Source organism: Lagenorhynchus albirostris, chromosome 1, assembly GCF_949774975.1.
Source record: "Lagenorhynchus albirostris chromosome 1, mLagAlb1.1, whole genome shotgun sequence".
NCBI lineage: Eukaryota > Metazoa > Chordata > Mammalia > Artiodactyla > Delphinidae > Lagenorhynchus > Lagenorhynchus albirostris.
In genome coordinates, this window is record NC_083095.1 from 12,594,469 (window position 1) to 12,612,730 (window position 18,262).

Genomic DNA, 18,262 nt, shown 5'->3' on the forward strand with positions numbered 1-18,262 from the left:
CTGAAAAGATAGTGAGAGCCGAAATATGGCTAACACTTGACTCCCCAATCCACTTACCCCCCACCCCCGTGTGGGTCTGTGCCTACCTTATCTTTCTTTTTTTTTTATAAATTTATTTATTTTATTTATTTATCTTTGGCTGCACTGAGTCTTTGTTGCTGCGCGCAGGCTTCTCATGCGGTGGCTTCTCTTGTTGCGGAGCACAGGCTCCAGGCACGCGGGCTTCAGTAGTTGTGGCGCACGGGCTTTAGTTGCTCCGCAGCAGCATGTGGGATCTTCCTGCATCAGGGCTCAGAACCCGTGTCCCCTGCCTTGGCAGGCAGTTTCTTAACCACTGCACCACCAGGGAAGTCCCGGGGCACTCTTTCTAATTTGATACAAGTACCATGTAAACTCTGATTCTACAGCTCTGATTCTGGATTTTGTTCCATCAGTTATCTCCCCTCTCTGTTATGAGGTCAAGTTCTGAGATTCAACTAAGTCATTCCCATCAACATATAAGCATGCTTTAGTTTGGAAAGCACAACAAAATTATGAGCATTTCTAGCCTTTTACCATGTCTCCTCCCCATCCTGTCCTCATACAGGCCTGTGGACACACACCCACCTGTGCATACACACGCACACTCACTCACACTGTCTAAAGCAAAGGGGCACTTACTTCTCAGGAAACAAAAGGAACTGACTTCTTGCTGTATTGATTGGAAGAAACGTGAAGCTGAGAACTGGGAAGGCCAGGTAGGCAAAAGTGATTTACATCAGAAAGAGCAAGGGGGAAAACTGTCAAGAGAGAATTCCAAACCTAGCTAAACTATAACATTCAAGAATGAGGGTGAAGAAAAGAAATTGTCACAGATAAGGCATCAGGAGAGCTTACTATCCAGAGACTCCCGTGAAGGAGTGGGATGCCAGAAATAAAGACAGACCTAGAAATGTAAGCTGTAAGTGAGACAGGAACCTTGTTTGTGCTTTTTACCAGACCTAAGCCTGCCCTTCTTTTTTTTATAGCTGCAAATATTCCGTTGTGTGAACTTAACCAGAGTTTACTTAGCCTGTCTCCTATTGATGGATACTTGGGTAGTTTTCTAATCTTTTGCTTTTGTATTACAAACAATGCTGCCATTAATAATTTATACCGAACAAGTTTGTACATGTCTTGGTATATCAGTACAATACATTCCTGGAACTTGGATTCACACATCAAGGAGTAAATGCTTGTGCAATATTAAAAGACAATCACAAATTGCCCTTCATAGAGGTTTTTACCGTTCACAAGGATATTAAAATAAATCCTCGTGAGCTAAAATGTTTCAGCAAAACACAGGGGTTTCTGGTAGTGATGAGGGAGAGGGGAACTACAAGTGTCCCAAAGATAGTGAGGTCGTGTGGCAGGGGAAAGAAAGGGGGAAGTGAACTTATTCTTAAAAGTATAGAGATTTACCTTTGGGAAAGACATCTTCTAAAATGATTGAAGGAAGGATAGTAAGAATGGGGTGTATGTGGCTGTCCAGCCAGGAATTTGAAGGAGTTAATACTTGGTGATTTATTCATTCACTTATTCATCTATTCAACAGATGTTTGTTGAGCCAGGCTTATTTAGACAAAGAAGATTCCATAGTGAGCAAGACAGATAAAGTCCTGACTCTCCTGTAGCTTCCCATTCTCCTGAGGGAGCTAGACCATGAACAAGTACACAAATATATGCAGAATATGATTGTAGAGAGTAACAAGGGTTTATTGAAATTAAAGCAGGAAAGAGAAGTAGAAAGTGAAGGGAAGATAATATTGTATTTAAGCATGGTGATTATAGCAGGCCTCTCCAAGGAGGTGAAATTTAAGCAGAAACTCAAATGATTTCGACAAAATATGTCCAGACAGAGGTGCAAAGGCCCTAAATTGGGAACTTGGCGTGAGGCAAAATCTGTTATACATCTATACTCAATGTATATTGAGTGCAATATGCAGTCTCAAACCTCTCAATACCAATTGCTGTCATTTGTCACCCTATTTTATCCATTGAGCCCTCTGACTAACCTCACCAGACTTTAGGTTTTGTGTCAAGAACTATCCTATTTACTATTGTATGCGATTATTAGGCTGCCTTGTAGATAGGCTGTCTCAATAAATATTTGCAGAATCCATGAGTGAATAAATGAAGATGGACAGGAGTCCAATCTTGGATGAGCTTAGTAGCCATGCAGCATGGAACTTTGAGCAGTCATATACCTCTCTGGGCCTCAATTTCTTCATTTTAAAATGGGCATGACAATATCTACCTCTTAGAGGTGAAGTGATTAAATAATATTACATAAGAAAAACCTCAGCCCGGTTCACGAATCAAAGTAGCAACTTTAAAAAAAAAAAAAAAAAGCTGGGTTTTCTCCCCAGACAGATAGTCAGAAACTTCTGAAGGCAAATGACAGAAACCAAACTAAAACTGATTTTAGCAAAGGAGAGGAAGTTGTTGGCTCATGTGAACAGGGAATTCAAGGAGTGAATGAATCCAGCTTCCAGACATGACTGGATTTAGTGCCTAACAGATGTCCGTCCAACCCTGTCTTCTCAGCATTTGAGTCTGTTTTCCTCTACATTAGCTTCATTCTCAGTGGGTTTTCTCCAATTGTCAGTAAGAATAGCCACCAGGTTTATGTGCCATCAGTTTAGCACTCCCCACAGGAATAAAGTATCTCTTCCCGGGTGGTTCCAGCAAGCCTCAGCGCCGACTCATTAACCTGACTTGGATATGTGTTCATTCCTGACCCACCTTTGTGACTCTAAATCAGGCCTGGGGCATGAGCTCATCCTTGGAATAAAGTCAGCCTGATCAGATTAAATTATCCCCAAGGATATTCACTGGACTATTACAAGTTTTATTCCAGGTAGGAAAAAACAAAAAAAAGAAGGGATCTAAAGAGTAAAAAAGGAATCAGGGCCTGATAAAGATTCTATACTAATTGCCCAGCTATAATCATGATAGTTATGGCATCCTGAAAAACTGCAGATTAATATGAGAACTCAAAAGCTCATTGATATAAAACCATAGGTTGAAATTCAAATAAATTATTGTCCACTCCATTTTAAAAGGCTTTTTTGTTTGTTCAGTGGTTTTATCAATATATAATTCATATAGCATAAAATTCACCCACTTAAAGTGTACAATTCAATGGCCTTTAGTATATTCACAGAGTTGTGCAAGCATCACCACAATCTATTCTAGAACATTTTAAAGGCTTTTAATGCACAGATTATGCAGATTTTATTACTGGTCTTTAAATATGTAAGAAGGTCTTCCTTTTGTCTCAACAATAATATGAGAGTCAGAATCTTCCTATGTTGACCAAAAAAATACACAGGGCTTCCCTGGTGGCGCAGTGGTTGAGAGTCCGCCTGCCGATGCAGGGGACACGGGTTCATGCCCCGGTCCGGGAAGATCCCACACGCCGCGGAGCGGCTGGGCCCGTGAGCCATGGCCGCTGAGCCTGCGCGTCCGGAGCCTGTGCTCCGCGATGGGAGAGGCCACAACGGTGAGAGGCCCGCGTACCGAAAAAAAAAACAAAAAACACACACACACAACCTAGAAGTTGAGTTATGTTTTATTCAGTGGACAAAACTGAGGACATAAGCCTGGGACACAGACTCTCAGATAGCTCTGAGAGACTACTCCTAAGAGGTAAGGGAGGAGGAGGATATTTAGGAGTTTTTGCAACAAAGACCAGGTAGTCAGAACATCAAAAGATTACTGTTAATTAAAGAAAACCAGGTATCTCAAGTTAAGGAATTTAGTCCTTTTTCTATGTACGGAAAGATGCAAGAGTCTGGGCTCCCTGAAATCATTCCTTTGATGTGCACCTCAGCTATCTGGGGCCAGTATCCTGTGCTTTGTCATCCTGAGTCTCCTCAGGGTGCATCCTTGGGAGGTGGCTGCAGTGACTGAGGGCTTGGCAGTGGGCAGCTCATTTGTCTCCGTCCTGAGTTCCCTCAGGGCTCACCATCGGAGTGGCTGTACTGGCTTGATGGCTGCAACATCCTTTGTTTACTGATATGGCAGGCAACATTTTTTCAATGACACCTATAACAAAACCATCTCAAATTCTTGCATATAATTCATATCCAACATCTATAATCTTGCCTTCTTGGAAGCTTCTCCTGTATGACCAATTTTCCAAAACCTGTATTTTGTGGCTTTTTTTCTTATTGCTTCTTGCTGCTGTCAGGCCTCTGGGAAGTCTCCTTAAACCTAGCTCAGCTGAAGGAGAATAAAAGATAAGCATGTGGCCCATTTTAACTGTAATGAAAGATCAACAGCTCCTGAGAGCCTCGGAAAGACAGCTCATAGATAGTAGCATCTTCCATTAACATATGTCAATCATGCGAAATTTCTTTTTATTCCTTTTTTGTGTGTTGTTCAAAAAGCATATTCTTGTTTCTTGTCCTCATTCTACGAACTTTTATTTTGCTGGCATACAGTTTTCCTTTTTTTATTTGCCTCACATCCCTGAACTATTGAACTTTTAAAATTTCTTATAAGTTTTTCTATTTTTACATCTTAAGGCTACATATTGCCTAAATGACATTTTTGTTTATTTATGTAGGTTGACTACATCAAAGGAAAACTGTGGTATAATGAAAGATGTTTTGCTAACAGAGAACATTTTGAAGGTAAATTTTAGTTAAAGAACTATTAATAAGCTTTTTTCAACATAGCTAGCATATATAGATATGCTATATTTTTATTTTATTTCATTTTATCTAAAATATATAGCATATAATATATGCTATATATTTTAGATAAAATGAAATAAAATAAAAATAGAATTAAATATAAAGATAGGTTTGTTTTGTATAAGTTAATGGCCTAAAACTGGGGGAAAAATTAGTTTAAATCTGACACAATAGGCATGCCCTGTTGTAAGTGCAAGAAAATTGTATTGTAAATGATACAATTTAATTGTATCATTTAATTAGTGATACGTTTAAAAATATAGATCCTACTTATAATTTCTGTACCTTTATATTTTATAGTTGATTATGTTACTATCACCTTTGAGAGAAACAGGACCCTAAGTGAGGTATGGTATTAAATATTTCAAAAAGTAAGAAATTTTATGGTACATGATTTCATAGGTTGTTATTAACCTAAAAAATGGCAATTTTTAGACTCAAAAGCTTAACAATCACTCTTTGCTCCCAGTGGCACCTGTACTTAGATTTAATGGTAATTAGCTAATTATGTAAAATCTAGACCCACACAGTGGTTCTAGAAAAACAATCCATGCCAGAAAGGGATGCTTTACAGTGTTTTCTAGACTCATATCCCCCAGAAGAGAAACACAGGTATTAAAGATATATCACTATTATTTGTGGCCAGTCATGACAACACAATTAGTGTAGTTCATTAGTTTATTTGCCTGCAAGAACTAATTAGGACTTCTTTAGTTCAAGAATGGCATTAACTTTTCCTTTGTCTTTTTGTAGGCAAGCTCTTGTTTTTATAGTAAAGAACCATTTCTTGAATGGTTACCTTGCTTACCCCCCATTTCAAAAGGAATGAAAACTATTCTTTCAACTGTGGTAACATTTCTTGTTGACCAAGAGCAAAGTTCTGGAGTCTACCTCTTCCATAACCAGGTAGGCCTTATAGCCCAGAGGTGATTGCTGTTGACACCACAATAGTGAAAACTTACCTTTGCAAAACTTATTTCCAAGTTCTTTTTATCTTTGACAATAGAAGGTGATAAAATTGGCTACAGTGAAATTATTTATGGTTAACAATATAGTTTGATACTTCATAGATGTCTTGCCTCTTATTGTCATTCAGTTTGATGAAAATGGAAAATACAGAGCCGTTTGTGTAGTAATGCTTCTTTGCTTATTCTTCAGGAGAATGTAAGCTGAGTTTGGTCTATATAAATTTAAGTGTCTGTAGAATGGTTAGTTTAAATGAACAAAAAGTGGAACTAGCCCTACCCTCATGATTTTAGGGGAGAAAGAAAATAATTTTCCTCTGCCCTCTTTTGTTCAGTTTTAGGGGCCCTGCAAATTAAACTGACAAAAGACAGATTAACAGGAGAAAAGAAAACAATTTCTTTATGCGTGCAGGGCCCATACATGCGAGTGAAAGTCAGTGATGAATAATTCAAAAGGTAGTTAAAATTTGGAGGTTATATGCCATCTTAATAGTTTAAGGGGTTGAGTGAGAAAGGTACTTAAGGGAAAACAAATGAAAAGATAATGGTTTACAGGAGAACAAACAGGAGGTAAGGAAGTTTGTGATGTTTGTTTGTACAGGTATGCGTGGTCTTTCCGTCTCCTTCAGGGCCATGAAACTCCCCTGGAGAAGGGATTTGGGGTAGGTTTTGTTCACATTCTGCCTTCTGGGAGTAGATCTGCTCTGAAGAGGAATTAATGGCAGCCTTTTATCCCAGAAGTTGCTGCTTTTCGTCAGATAAGGGAAGGATTTTGTCTGCATCTCTTGAATCTCAAATATCTTCAGCTTAAAATAATCTTTATACCAAAGTGGCATGACTTGGGGGTGCATATGCTGATCCCCTTCAAAATCATGATCTGACAGAATTGGAGTGTGGCCTAGGCATCCACACTTTTAAAAAGTAGTTTGACATTATAGTTATGAGCATGGGCCTTGGAGTCTGTTGAGTTCAGTAATGATTCTACAATAAATCCCCCCATGACATTTATTATTTAATAATAATAATTAAATTATTATTAATTAAATTATTATTATTAAATAATAAATGGGAAAATTATTTAATCTCCTTTACTTCATGTTCAACATCTATAAAGTAGACATGTATGGTGGGGGGATGCAGAGTAAAGAGATACCAATAGTTGCTAATCCTTCCAGTTCTATGCTGTGTTAAGTGTTTTGTTGCTATCTTAATCCAAATCCAAGTAACAGGAAACTCTAAAAATTGTAACATAGACTAGTACTATTGGTGGAAAAATTCTTATGATTTGCTCCTGCTTTGTTTATCTATTTCTAGAAAAATACCACTGTCTCTGTGAGGATCCTAAAAAACAACAAACCAAGATTAATACAAAAATTTCCAATTTTCTTTTTTCCTTCATCATTCTCTTCTCCTGTTGGAATGACATTCCACCCACGAAGCCATTTTCTGTATGCTTATGGTAATCAGGTGTGTATGAAACTTCACACTCTAGTATAGATGTAGATCATTCACTTGCTCTATGCTGAGTGGTTATACATCAAGTAAAGAACAGGGTTGCTCTGATGGTCAGGGAGGTGGAAAGCCTGATGAAGAGAGAATGAGAAGAGAGGAATTAGTGACAGTGAATACAAACAAATATTTTGCAAAGTTTTGCTGAAAAGTGGAGCAGGGAATTGTGGCAGTGTTTGAAGAAAGAAAGGTCAAAAGAAGAGTTTTTTTAAAGATAGGAGGAATTACGTTGTGTGCTTATGGGACTTATTTGGTAGAGAGGAAAAGCTGACGATGCAGGAAAGAGAGGAAAGAAATTTCTGGAGTGACATTTCTAAAGAGGTGAGAGGAGATGAGGTCTATGAACTAGTGGAGAGATTGGCCTTAGGAGCACAGACAGTTGTTCTATAGTAACGGGAGGAAGGAAGGGTTTTCGGGTTCAGAAGCTGGTAGGTAGGTTGGTAGCTATGGTAATGGAAGTTGTGGGAATTTATCTTCTATTTTCTCAACAAAAATCAAAGTTATTGTTTACTAGTGAGGATGGAGGAGGAATGTTGAGGGGTTGAGGAAAGAGAGAACAGAGTAAAATAGTTGCCTAGGAAGATGGGAGAATGAACTGAGTAAGGTAATCCAGTATGATTGCCTGAGCTTTGTGCTCATGAATTCAATATGTGACCAGTTCAGCATTATCAAATGTTCTTTTCCACATTCAACTGTGGAAAAGGCAGGGGGTTGTATTAACCACAATACAACAGTTTCTTGGAGTTCTACCAAGAAACTATTAAGAAGTGAAAAAGCATACAGAGGGGAATGCAATAAGACAAAGGAAAAAACTTAAGAAATCAAAGGCATGAATTTTAAAAAGTAGCGAACAAAATCTATTGACTTGCAGAAAATCTGATTGTCTATATAGAAAATCTAAAAGATACATACAAATTACTAAAACAAGATGGGAGTTAAAGTTAAACTAGGCAGGAGGTAAAGTCGATTTCATTTCTGCACACGATCAACAATAAATTTGAAAACACAATTTTTAAGACACTATTTACAATAGCAGAAACAAAGCAAAACAAAACAGAAATCCACAAACAAAAACTCTAAGTACCTAAGAATTAATCTAAGAAAAGATTTCTAAGACCTATATGTAGAAAATTATAAACTTCACTGAAGGACATTTAAAACTTTATAAAGAAATGAACATAAACATGCTTGTGGACAAGAAAACTTGACTTATAATACCAATTCTTCCTTAAATTAATCTGTAGATCTAATACAACTCTAATCAAAATCCCAAGATTTGTTGTGGAGTTTAAGTTGAGTCTAAAATATATATGGTATATGTCAATTATACCTCAATTAAAAATTTTTTTAAGTAAAGCAAAAAGAAAAAAAATAATTATACATGGAAAAACAAAAGACCAAGAGTAACCAAGACACTTCTGAAGAAGAATAAGAAGGAGGGACTTGTATTACCAGATATTAACACTATTTTAAAAGTTGTAATAATTTTGGTAATGCAGTTTTGGGCCAGGAATACACAAATTGACCAATGGGATAAAATAGCCCACAAGTAGACCCATGCAAATCTAGAATATTGATAGAGGCCAAAGTGACATCACAGGGGGAAATAAGAGACTGCTCAAAATGGGATGGGAAGTTTGGTTATACATATGGAAACTGTTGAAATATATCCCCACACTGCAACATACATCAAGCTCAAGTTCTGACAGACTACTAATTTAAATATCAAAACTTTTAGAGGGAAAGAAATGAATATCTTTCTGAACTCAGTGTGGGAAAGCATTTTAAAACAAGACTAAAAAAACAATAACCACAGGGCTTCCCTGGTGGCGCAGTGGTTGAGAGTCCGCCTGCCGATGCAGAGGACACGGGTTCGTGCCCTGGTCCAGGAAGATCCCACATGCCGCGGAGCGGCTGGGCCCGTGAGCCATGGCCGCTGAGCCTGCGTGTCCGGAGCCTGTGCTCCGCAATGGGAGAGGCCACAGCAGTGAGAGGACTGTGTACCGCAAAAAAACCCAAAAAAAAAAAAACAATAACCATAAAAGAAAAAGAGAACTTCACCTTCATTAAAAAGAAGAATTCTGGATCAGCAAGATGGCAGACTAAGAAGCTTCAGGCCATTGCTCTTCCACAGAGGCACTGAGTTAGCAACAATATACAGATCAGAGTACCTTTACAAGAACTTTAGAGACCAGTTGAGAAGCTACAGCACCCAGACCAACAACATAAAACCAAAAAAGGATTCTAACAAAGGGGTGGGAAAATTTGCAGTGTTTGCCCATCTGTCCTGCCCCCATTCAATCTGGCATGGCACAACCAGGAAGAAACCTCCCACACCAGGGATCCTCCCTTGGAAGAGAGACAGAAGAGTGGGCCTTGTGTCCAACATTCTGGCTTGTCTGGGGGCTGCTCAAGGGACTGGTTTCTGTCTTGCCTAACTCAGAACACTGATGCAACATGCAGCATTGTTTGGAAACTGCTGAAAAGGGGGAGTAATATTGACAAGATGGCAGGCTAGGAAGTTTCAGACCCTCACTTTCCCCCAGAACCACAAAGATAGCAATATACAAACCAGCATACCTTTGCAAGAACTCTACAGGCCTGTTGAGAAGCTACAGCACCCAAACCAAGCTAAAACCAAGAAGGGATTCCAGCAAAAGGGATAGAAAAACTTGCAGCATTTTGCACATATATCCATGCCTCTCCTCCTATTTGGCTTAGTGCAGCACAGCTTGAAGGAAACTTCCCACACCGAGGAGTCTCCCTCAGGACAGAAACAAAAGAGCTAACAGTGCATCCAGTGTTCTGGCCAGACCAGGGGCTGCCTGACAGACTGGAATCTGTCTCACTTGACTCAAAGCACTGATGGAACTGGCAGCCTTGTTTGGAAACTGCTGAAAACAGATATGATCACTACAGCATGTTAAAATTGCAGTTCTGCAGGCAGATGCCAGCGGCGGCAAGAGCTTATGGGCTTCTGAGAAGAAGCAGGGATAAGCAGTTTAGGGAATTTGAGACAACTAAAAGCACAGAACAAGCCAGAGAAGACACATCCTCAGAAAGGATTTCAGAGGTCCTAGAATCTCTAACTGGGCAGATTGGTAAAGGTCTGCATAAAGCCAGTCCATAAAAACTGGAAATGTGGTTGCTTTATCTGATGCCCAAGTCTCAAAACAACAACAGCAACATCAGAAGGCATACAAAGAAACAGGCATACATGATCCAATCAAAGGAACAAAATAAAACTCCAGAAAATGACCTTAAAGAAATGCAGATCTATGAGATGCCTGACAAAGAATTGAAAACCACTGTCATAAAGGTGCTCAATGAGTCAGACAAGAACACAGATAACTAAGTGAAATCAGGAAAATAATGCATGGACAAAATGAGAATATCACAAAGAGATAGAAATCATTTGAAAAGGTCAAACAGAAATTCCGGAACTGAAAAATACAATAACTGAACTGAAAAGCTCACTAGACAAGTTTAACAGCAGACTAGATCAAGCAGAAGAAAGAATCAGCAAATTGAAGAGAGGTTATTTGAAATCATCAAGTCAGAGGAGCAAAAAGAAAAAAGAATGAAGAAAAGTGAAGAGAACCTCAGGAATTTACAGATACTATCAAATGGGCCTACATATGCAATTATGGGAGTCCCGGAAGGTGAAGAGAGAGAGAGAAAGGGACACAGAGCTTATTTAAAGAAATAATGGTCAAACACTTCTCAAATTTGAGGGGGAAAATGGACATACACATTAAAGAAATTCCAATCAGAATAAGTCCAAAGAGACCAACACTGAGACACATTATAATCAAACTGTCAAAAGTCAGAGACAGGATCTTGTAAGCAGCAAGAGAAAAGTGACTTTCTCACATACAAGGGAACTTTCATAAAATTATCAGTGGATTTCTCAGCAGAAGCAGTGCAAGCCAGGAGGGAGTGGGATGATATATTCAAAGTGCTGAAAGGGAAAAAAAAAACACAAAAAACTGTCAATCAAGAATACTGTAGGGCTTCCCTGGTGGCGCAGTGGTTGAGAGTCCGCCTGCTGATGCAGGGGCACAGGTTCGTGCCCTGGTCTGGGAGGATCCCACATGCCGTGGAGCGGCTGGGCCCGTGAGCCATGGTCACTGAGCCTGCGTGTCCAGAGCCTGTGCTCCACAACGGGAGAGGCCACAACAGTGAGAGGCCCATGTACTGCAAAAAAAAAAAAAAAAAGAATACTGTATTTGGTAAACTGTCATTCCAAAATGAAGGGGAAATTAAGATTTTTCCCAGGTAAACTAAAGCTGAAGGAGTTCATTACAACTATACTTGCTCTGCAAAAAAAAATGCTGAAAAGAGTCCTTCAAGACAAAACTAAAGGATGCTAGATAGCAACATGAAGTCACATGAAAATAAAAAGTTTTGCAGTAATATAAAAACATGGACAAATACAGTAACTTGTATTAATGTTATTTTGGTGCGTAAGTTCACTTTTAATTCTTGTATAGGATTTACATGAGAAAAATATTTTAAAAACTATAAATATGTTAACAAGTATATAATATAAAAGCATGTAATTTATGACATCAATAACGTAAAGTGTGGGGGTGGAGCTGTATAGGAGGTGACTTTGTATGCAGTTGACGTTAAGTTGTTATCAGATTAAAAATAGAATGTGGGCTTCCCTGGTGGCGCAGTGGTTGAGAGTCTGCCTGCCAATGCAGGGGACACAGGTTCGTGCCCCGGTCTGGGAAGATCCCACATGCCATGGAGCAGCTGGGCCCGTGAGCCATGGCCGCTGAGCCTGCACGTCCAGAGCCTGTGCTCCGCAACGGGAGAGGCCACAACAGTGAGAGGCCCGCGTACCGCAAACAAAAACAAAAACAAAACAAAACAAAAAAATAGAATGTAATATTTTATGTAATTGCAGTGGTAACTACAAAGAAAAATATATATGTGGAATATATACACAAGAACACAAGAAGGAAACCAAAGCATGTCACTACAAAAAAACACAAAGCAAGATAGTAAGAGAGGAAAGGAGGGACAAAAAGCTACAAGACATACGAAACAATAAACAAAATGGTAATAGTAAATCCTTCCCTGTCAGTAATTATTTTACATTTAAATAGACTAAATATCCCAATCAAAAGACATAAATTAGCTGAACTGATTTAAAAAAAACAATGCAAAAAAAGGATGCAATTATATTCTGCCTACAAGAGACTCACTTTAGATCTGAGAACATAGGCTGAAAACAAAAAGGTTGAAAAAATATTTCATGCAAATGGCATCCAAAAAGCAGGGATGGCTATACTGTTTTGTAATCATACAAAATAGACTTTAAGTCAGAAATCATTGCAAGAGACAAAGACATTATATAAGAATAAAAGGTCAGTTCACCAAGAAGATATAACCATTATAAATATTTATGCATGAAACATCAGAGCAAACTTTGAATATAAATATGAAGCAAACTTTGAAAGAATGAAGGGAGAAATAGATAGCAACATAATCGTAAGAGACATCATACTCCACTTTCAATAATGGATAGAACAACCAGACAGAAGATAAATAAGGAAACAGAAGACATGAACAACACTGTAGACCAATTGCACCTAACCGATGTAATCAGAATACTGCACCCAGCAACTGCAGAATAAATTCTTCTCAAATACACACAGAACATCCTCTAGGAAAGATCATATGTGAGGCCACAAAACAAGTCTCAACACACTTAAAAAGATTGAAATTATACAAAGTATATTTTCCAATCACAGTGGAATGAAACTAGAAGTCAATAGAAGGAAAACTGGAAAATCCACAAGTATGTGGAAATTAACACATTCTTAAACAACCAGTGAGTCAAAGAGGTAGTCATAAGGGAAATCATAAAATACCTTGAGAAAGTTAAAATGAAAACAAGACATATTGCAGCACTATTTACAATAGCTAAGGTGTGGAAGCAAGCTAAATTTCCATCAACAGATAAATGAATGAATAAAGAAGATGTGGTGTATATATACACAATAAAATACTACTCAGCCATAAAAAATAATGAAATAATGCCATTTGCAGTAACGTGGATGGACCTAGAGATTATCATACTAGGTGAAGTAAATCAGACAGAGAAAGATAACTATCATATAATATCGCTTACATGTGGAATCTGAAAAGAAAAAAAAAGGATACAAGTGAACTTATTTCAAAAACAGAGACTCACAGACATAGAAAACAAATTATGGTTACCAAAGGGGAAAAGGGGGTGGGGAGAGGGATAAATTAAGAGGTTGGGATTAACACATATACACTACTATATATAAAACAGATAAACAAGGACTTACTGTCTAGCACATGGAACTATACCCAGTGTTTTTTAATAACCTATAAGGAAAGAGAATCTGAAGAATATATATATATATATATATATATATATATATATATATATCTGAATCGCTGTGCTGTACATCTGAAACTAACATGATATTGTAAATCAACTATACTTCAGTAAGAAAATAAAAAATAATCTGTGAATAAAAACTTATGGGATGCAACAACAGCAGTACTAACAGGGAAGTTTATAGCTATAAACACATATTAAAAAGAAAAATCTCAAATTAACAACCTAATTTTACAACTTAAGGAACTAGAAAAAGAAGACCCACCAAACCAAAGCTAGCAGATGGAAGGAAATAATAAAAACTAGAAAAGAGATAAATGTAATTGAGAATAGAAAAACAATAGAAAAAAAGCAATGAAATTAAGAGCTGCTTTATTGACAAGCCTTAGCTAGATTAACTAAGAAAAAGAAGACAACTAAAATTGAAAGAGGGGACATTACAATTGATGTCACAGAAATAAGGAGGATATGAGAATATTATGAACAGTTGTATGCAAACAAACTGGATAACCTAGAAGAAATGGGTAAATTCCTAGAAACATACAACCTACTAATTCTTAAATTGTGAAGGCATGGAAATCTGAACAGACCAATAACTAGTTAGGAGATTGAATCAGTAATCAAACCTCCCAACAAAGAAAAGCCCAAGATGGGATGGCTTCATTGGTGAGTTCTTCCAAATATTATATTTAAAGAAGAATTAACACTAATCCTCCTCAAACTCATACCAAAAAAAATGAAGAGGAAGGAACACTTCCAAGGTCATTCTATGATGCCACCATTATCCTGATACCAAAGCCAGACAAGGATACTACAAGAAAGGAAAACTAGAGACCAAATCCCTAGAAAACACTGATGCAAAAATTCTCAACAAAATACTAGGAAACTGAATTCAGCAGCACATTAAAAGGATTATACATACCGTGACCATGTGGGATTTGTTCCTAGAACACAGAGATGGTTCAACATATGAAACTGATCAATGTAATACACCTCATTAACAGAATGAAAGAAAAAAAAATCACAGCATCATCTCAATTGATACAAAAGAGCATTTGACAAAATTCAACATATTTTCAGGATAAAAATACTTAACAGACTAGAAATAGAAGAAAACTACCTGAACATAATGAAAACCATATATGAGAAACCCACAGTGAGCATTATGCTCAATGGTGAAAGACTTAAAGCTTTTCCTCTAAGATCAGGAAGAAGGCAAGGAAGCCCACTCTCAACACTTGTATTCAATATAGTACTGGAAGTTCTAACCAGAGCTATTAGACAAGAAAAAGAAATTTAAAAGTATCTGCATATAAAAGGAAGAAGTAAAATTATCTCTATGCACAGATGATATGATCTTGTATGTAGAAAACTCTGAAGATTCTACAAAACAAACAAAACAAAAACAAAAAAACCTGATTAGAACTAATAAAGGAATTCAGCACAGAAGTCTCATTTTAATATGGATAAGCACTCTCCTCCATATCCAAATACATCCAACACATCATCCTTTTATGAGCAAGGAGGACCAGTTGGGAGATGACGGAATAACTTTGTTCTTTGGTACATTCACAATGCATACTGTTTAAAACTGAAGACTGCCATGTACACTTTTGCACAAACTCTAGGAAGGAAATAGACGGTTGACCAAGTAGGTAAGGAGTCTGTCTGTACATCTGTGTGTGGGGGATGGATGTGGGAGTATGGTCATGGTGCATGACTTTTCTTATGTAGGAAGATTAGGTAACTGATGACTGTTACATGGCAGCTCTTTAGTGAGGTATTATCTTTTTATTCCCTTAGGTATGGCTTTCAATTGATGGCGGCAACACCTTTGAATTAATAGCTGACTTTCATGATGATATCATAAAGAATACTTATCATAGTTTTTATACTTCAGCTATTACTTTTGTTTCCCGAAGTGGAAAGGTTTACTTGACAAAGGCAGGTGAGGAATTCACTTTTATTGGTATAAGCACTACCTGTGAGCCAGGGATTAGAAGATTTATTTTAAAATCTGCCATATTAATGAACTAATCCTAAGGTCACAGACCTATTAGGGGTGATGGATTTAAAAAAAAATTTTACTGTAATAAAAATAAACATAACAAAATTTACCATCTTAACCATTTTTAAGTGTATAGTTCAGTGGTATTAAATACATGCAAATATTCTGCAAGTATCTCCCACATCCATCTTCATAACTCTTTTCATCTTGAAACTCTATACCCTTTAAAAAATAAATCCCCACTTCCCTCTTCCCCACAGCCTCTCACAGCTACCATTCTACTTTCTGTCTCTATGATTTTGACTACTTTGGTACCTCATATAAGTGGAATCATACAGTGTTTGTCCTTTTGTGACTAGATTATTTCACTTAGCATAATGTCCTCAAGGGTCATCTATGTAATAGCATATGTCAGAGTTTTCTTCATCATTAAGGCTGAATAATATTCAGTTGTATGGTATATATGACATTTTGCTTGTCCCTTCATACATCAGTGGACAATTGGGTTGCTTCCATGTTTTAGCTATTGTGAATAGTGTTGCTATGAACATGGCTATACAGATATATCTTTGAGACCTGCTTTTATTTCTTTTGGGTATATACTCAGAAGTGGGATCGCTGGATCATATGATAATTCTATATTTAATTTTTTGAGGAACTGCAATACTGTTTACACAGCACTGTACCATTTTACATTCTGACTCCCAGTGCAAAAGAGTTCCAGTTTCTCCACATCATTGCCAACCCTTGTTATTTTCTGGTCTTTTGATAGTAATCATCCTAATGGATGTGAAGTGGTTTTTCATTATAGTTTTGATTGCATTTCCCTAATTATTAGTGATGTTGAGCATCTTTTTATGTCCTTATTGGCCATTTTTTAATCTTCTTTGGAGAAATGTCTTTTCAAGTCCTTTACCTGTTTGTTAATCAGATTGCTTGTTTTTAGTGTTGAGTTTTAAGAGTTTTCTATCTATTCTGCATATTAATCCCTTGTCAGATATATGATTTGCAAATATTTTCTCCCATTCTGTGGGTTACCCTTAACTAATTTGGTTATTTCTTAAGTAGTTTTTTGATGCTATTGTAAATGGAATTGTTTTCCTAATTTTGTCTTCTAATTATTCATGTTAGTGTACAGAAATGCAACTGATTTTTGAGTGATGATTTTATATCCTGCTATTTTGCTAAATTCCATTATTAGTTCTAAAAGATTTCTTTCTTTCTTTTTTTTTTTGGTAGAAACTTTAGGGATTTCTACATATAAGATCACATCATCTGTGAACAGAGATGATTTTACTACTTCCTTTTCAATTCTGATGCTTTTAACTTCTTTCTCTTGCCTAATGGCTCTGGCTAGAACTTCCAGTACTATATTGAATAGAAGTGGTGAGAGTGGGCTTCCTTGCCTTGTTCCTGATCTTAGAGGAAAAGCTTTAAGTCTTTCACCCTTGAGTATAATGTTCACTGTGGGTTTCTCATATATGGTTTTCATTATGTTTAGTTAGTTTTCTTCTTTTTTTATAATTTTTATTGGAGTATAGTTGTTTTACAATATTGTATTAGTTTACACTGTACAGCAAGGTGAATCAGCTATACATATACATATATCCCCTCTTTTTTGGATTTCCTTCTCATTTAGGTCACCATAGAGCACTGAGTAGAGTTCCCTGTGCTATACAGTAGGTTCTCATTAGTTATCTATTTTATACATAGTATCAATAGTGTATATATCTCAATCCCAACCTCCTAATTCATCCCACTCACCACCTCCCATAGTTTTTTTCTATTTCTAGTCTGTTAAGTGTTTTATCATGAAAGTATGTTGAATTTTGTCAAATGCTCTTTTGTATCAGTTAAGATGATGTTGTGGGTTTTTTTCTTTCATTCTGTTAATGTGGTATACTACATTAATCAGTTTTCATATGTTGTTTGCATTCAATGTTCCTTGCATTACAGGAATAAACCCTACTTAGTCATGATGAATAATCCTTTTAATGGACTGCTGAATTCTGTGTGCTAGTATTTTGTTGAGGATTTTTGCATCATTACTCATCAGGGATATTGGTCTACAGTTTTCTTTTTTCTGTTTTGATAGTGTTTTTGTTTGGCTTTGGTATCAGGATAACACTGGCTTCATGGAATGAGTTGGGAAATATTCCCTCCTTTTCAATTTTTTGGAAAAGTTTGAGAAGGATCAGTATTAGCTCTTCTTTAAATGTTTTGTTGAATTCACCAGTGAAGCCACCAGATCCAGGGCTTTTCTTTGTTGAGAGATTTTTTATTACTACTTCAATCTCCTTACTAGTTTTAGGTCTATTCAGATTTTCTATTTCTTCACGATTTACTTAGTCTTGTAGGGTTTTTTTTCTAGGAACTTTTCCATTTTATTTAGCTTATCCAATTTGCTGGTGTACAGTTGTTTATAATACTCTTTTATAATCCTTTATACTTCTGTAGAAGTAGCAGTAATGTTCTCACTTTCACTTCTGATTTTAGTAATTTGAGTCGTCTTTCTTTTTTTCTCAGTTCATCTAGGTAAAGGTTTATTGATCTTTTCAAAGAATCAACTTTTGATTTTATTGATTTTCTATCTTGTTTTTTGACTATTCCATTTATCTCTGCTCTAATCTTTATTATTTCCTTTTTCCTTGCTAGCTTTTGGTTTACTTTGTTC

At 36.8% G+C, this 18,262-nt stretch overlaps 1 protein-coding gene across 1 annotated transcript in view; it reads left to right on the top strand.

Moving 5' to 3' along the window:
- CATSPERB (cation channel sperm associated auxiliary subunit beta) overlaps positions 1-18,262 on the top strand; it is a 128,409-nt gene that overhangs the window by 48,893 nt on the left and 61,254 nt on the right. The window contains exons 10-14 of the mRNA XM_060161755.1: positions 4,592-4,658; positions 5,022-5,068; positions 5,475-5,627; positions 7,001-7,153; positions 15,384-15,528. Coding sequence (XP_060017738.1) covers positions 4,592-4,658; positions 5,022-5,068; positions 5,475-5,627; positions 7,001-7,153; positions 15,384-15,528 — 565 coding nt within the window. The remainder of the gene's footprint in view (positions 1-4,591; positions 4,659-5,021; positions 5,069-5,474; positions 5,628-7,000; positions 7,154-15,383; positions 15,529-18,262) is intronic.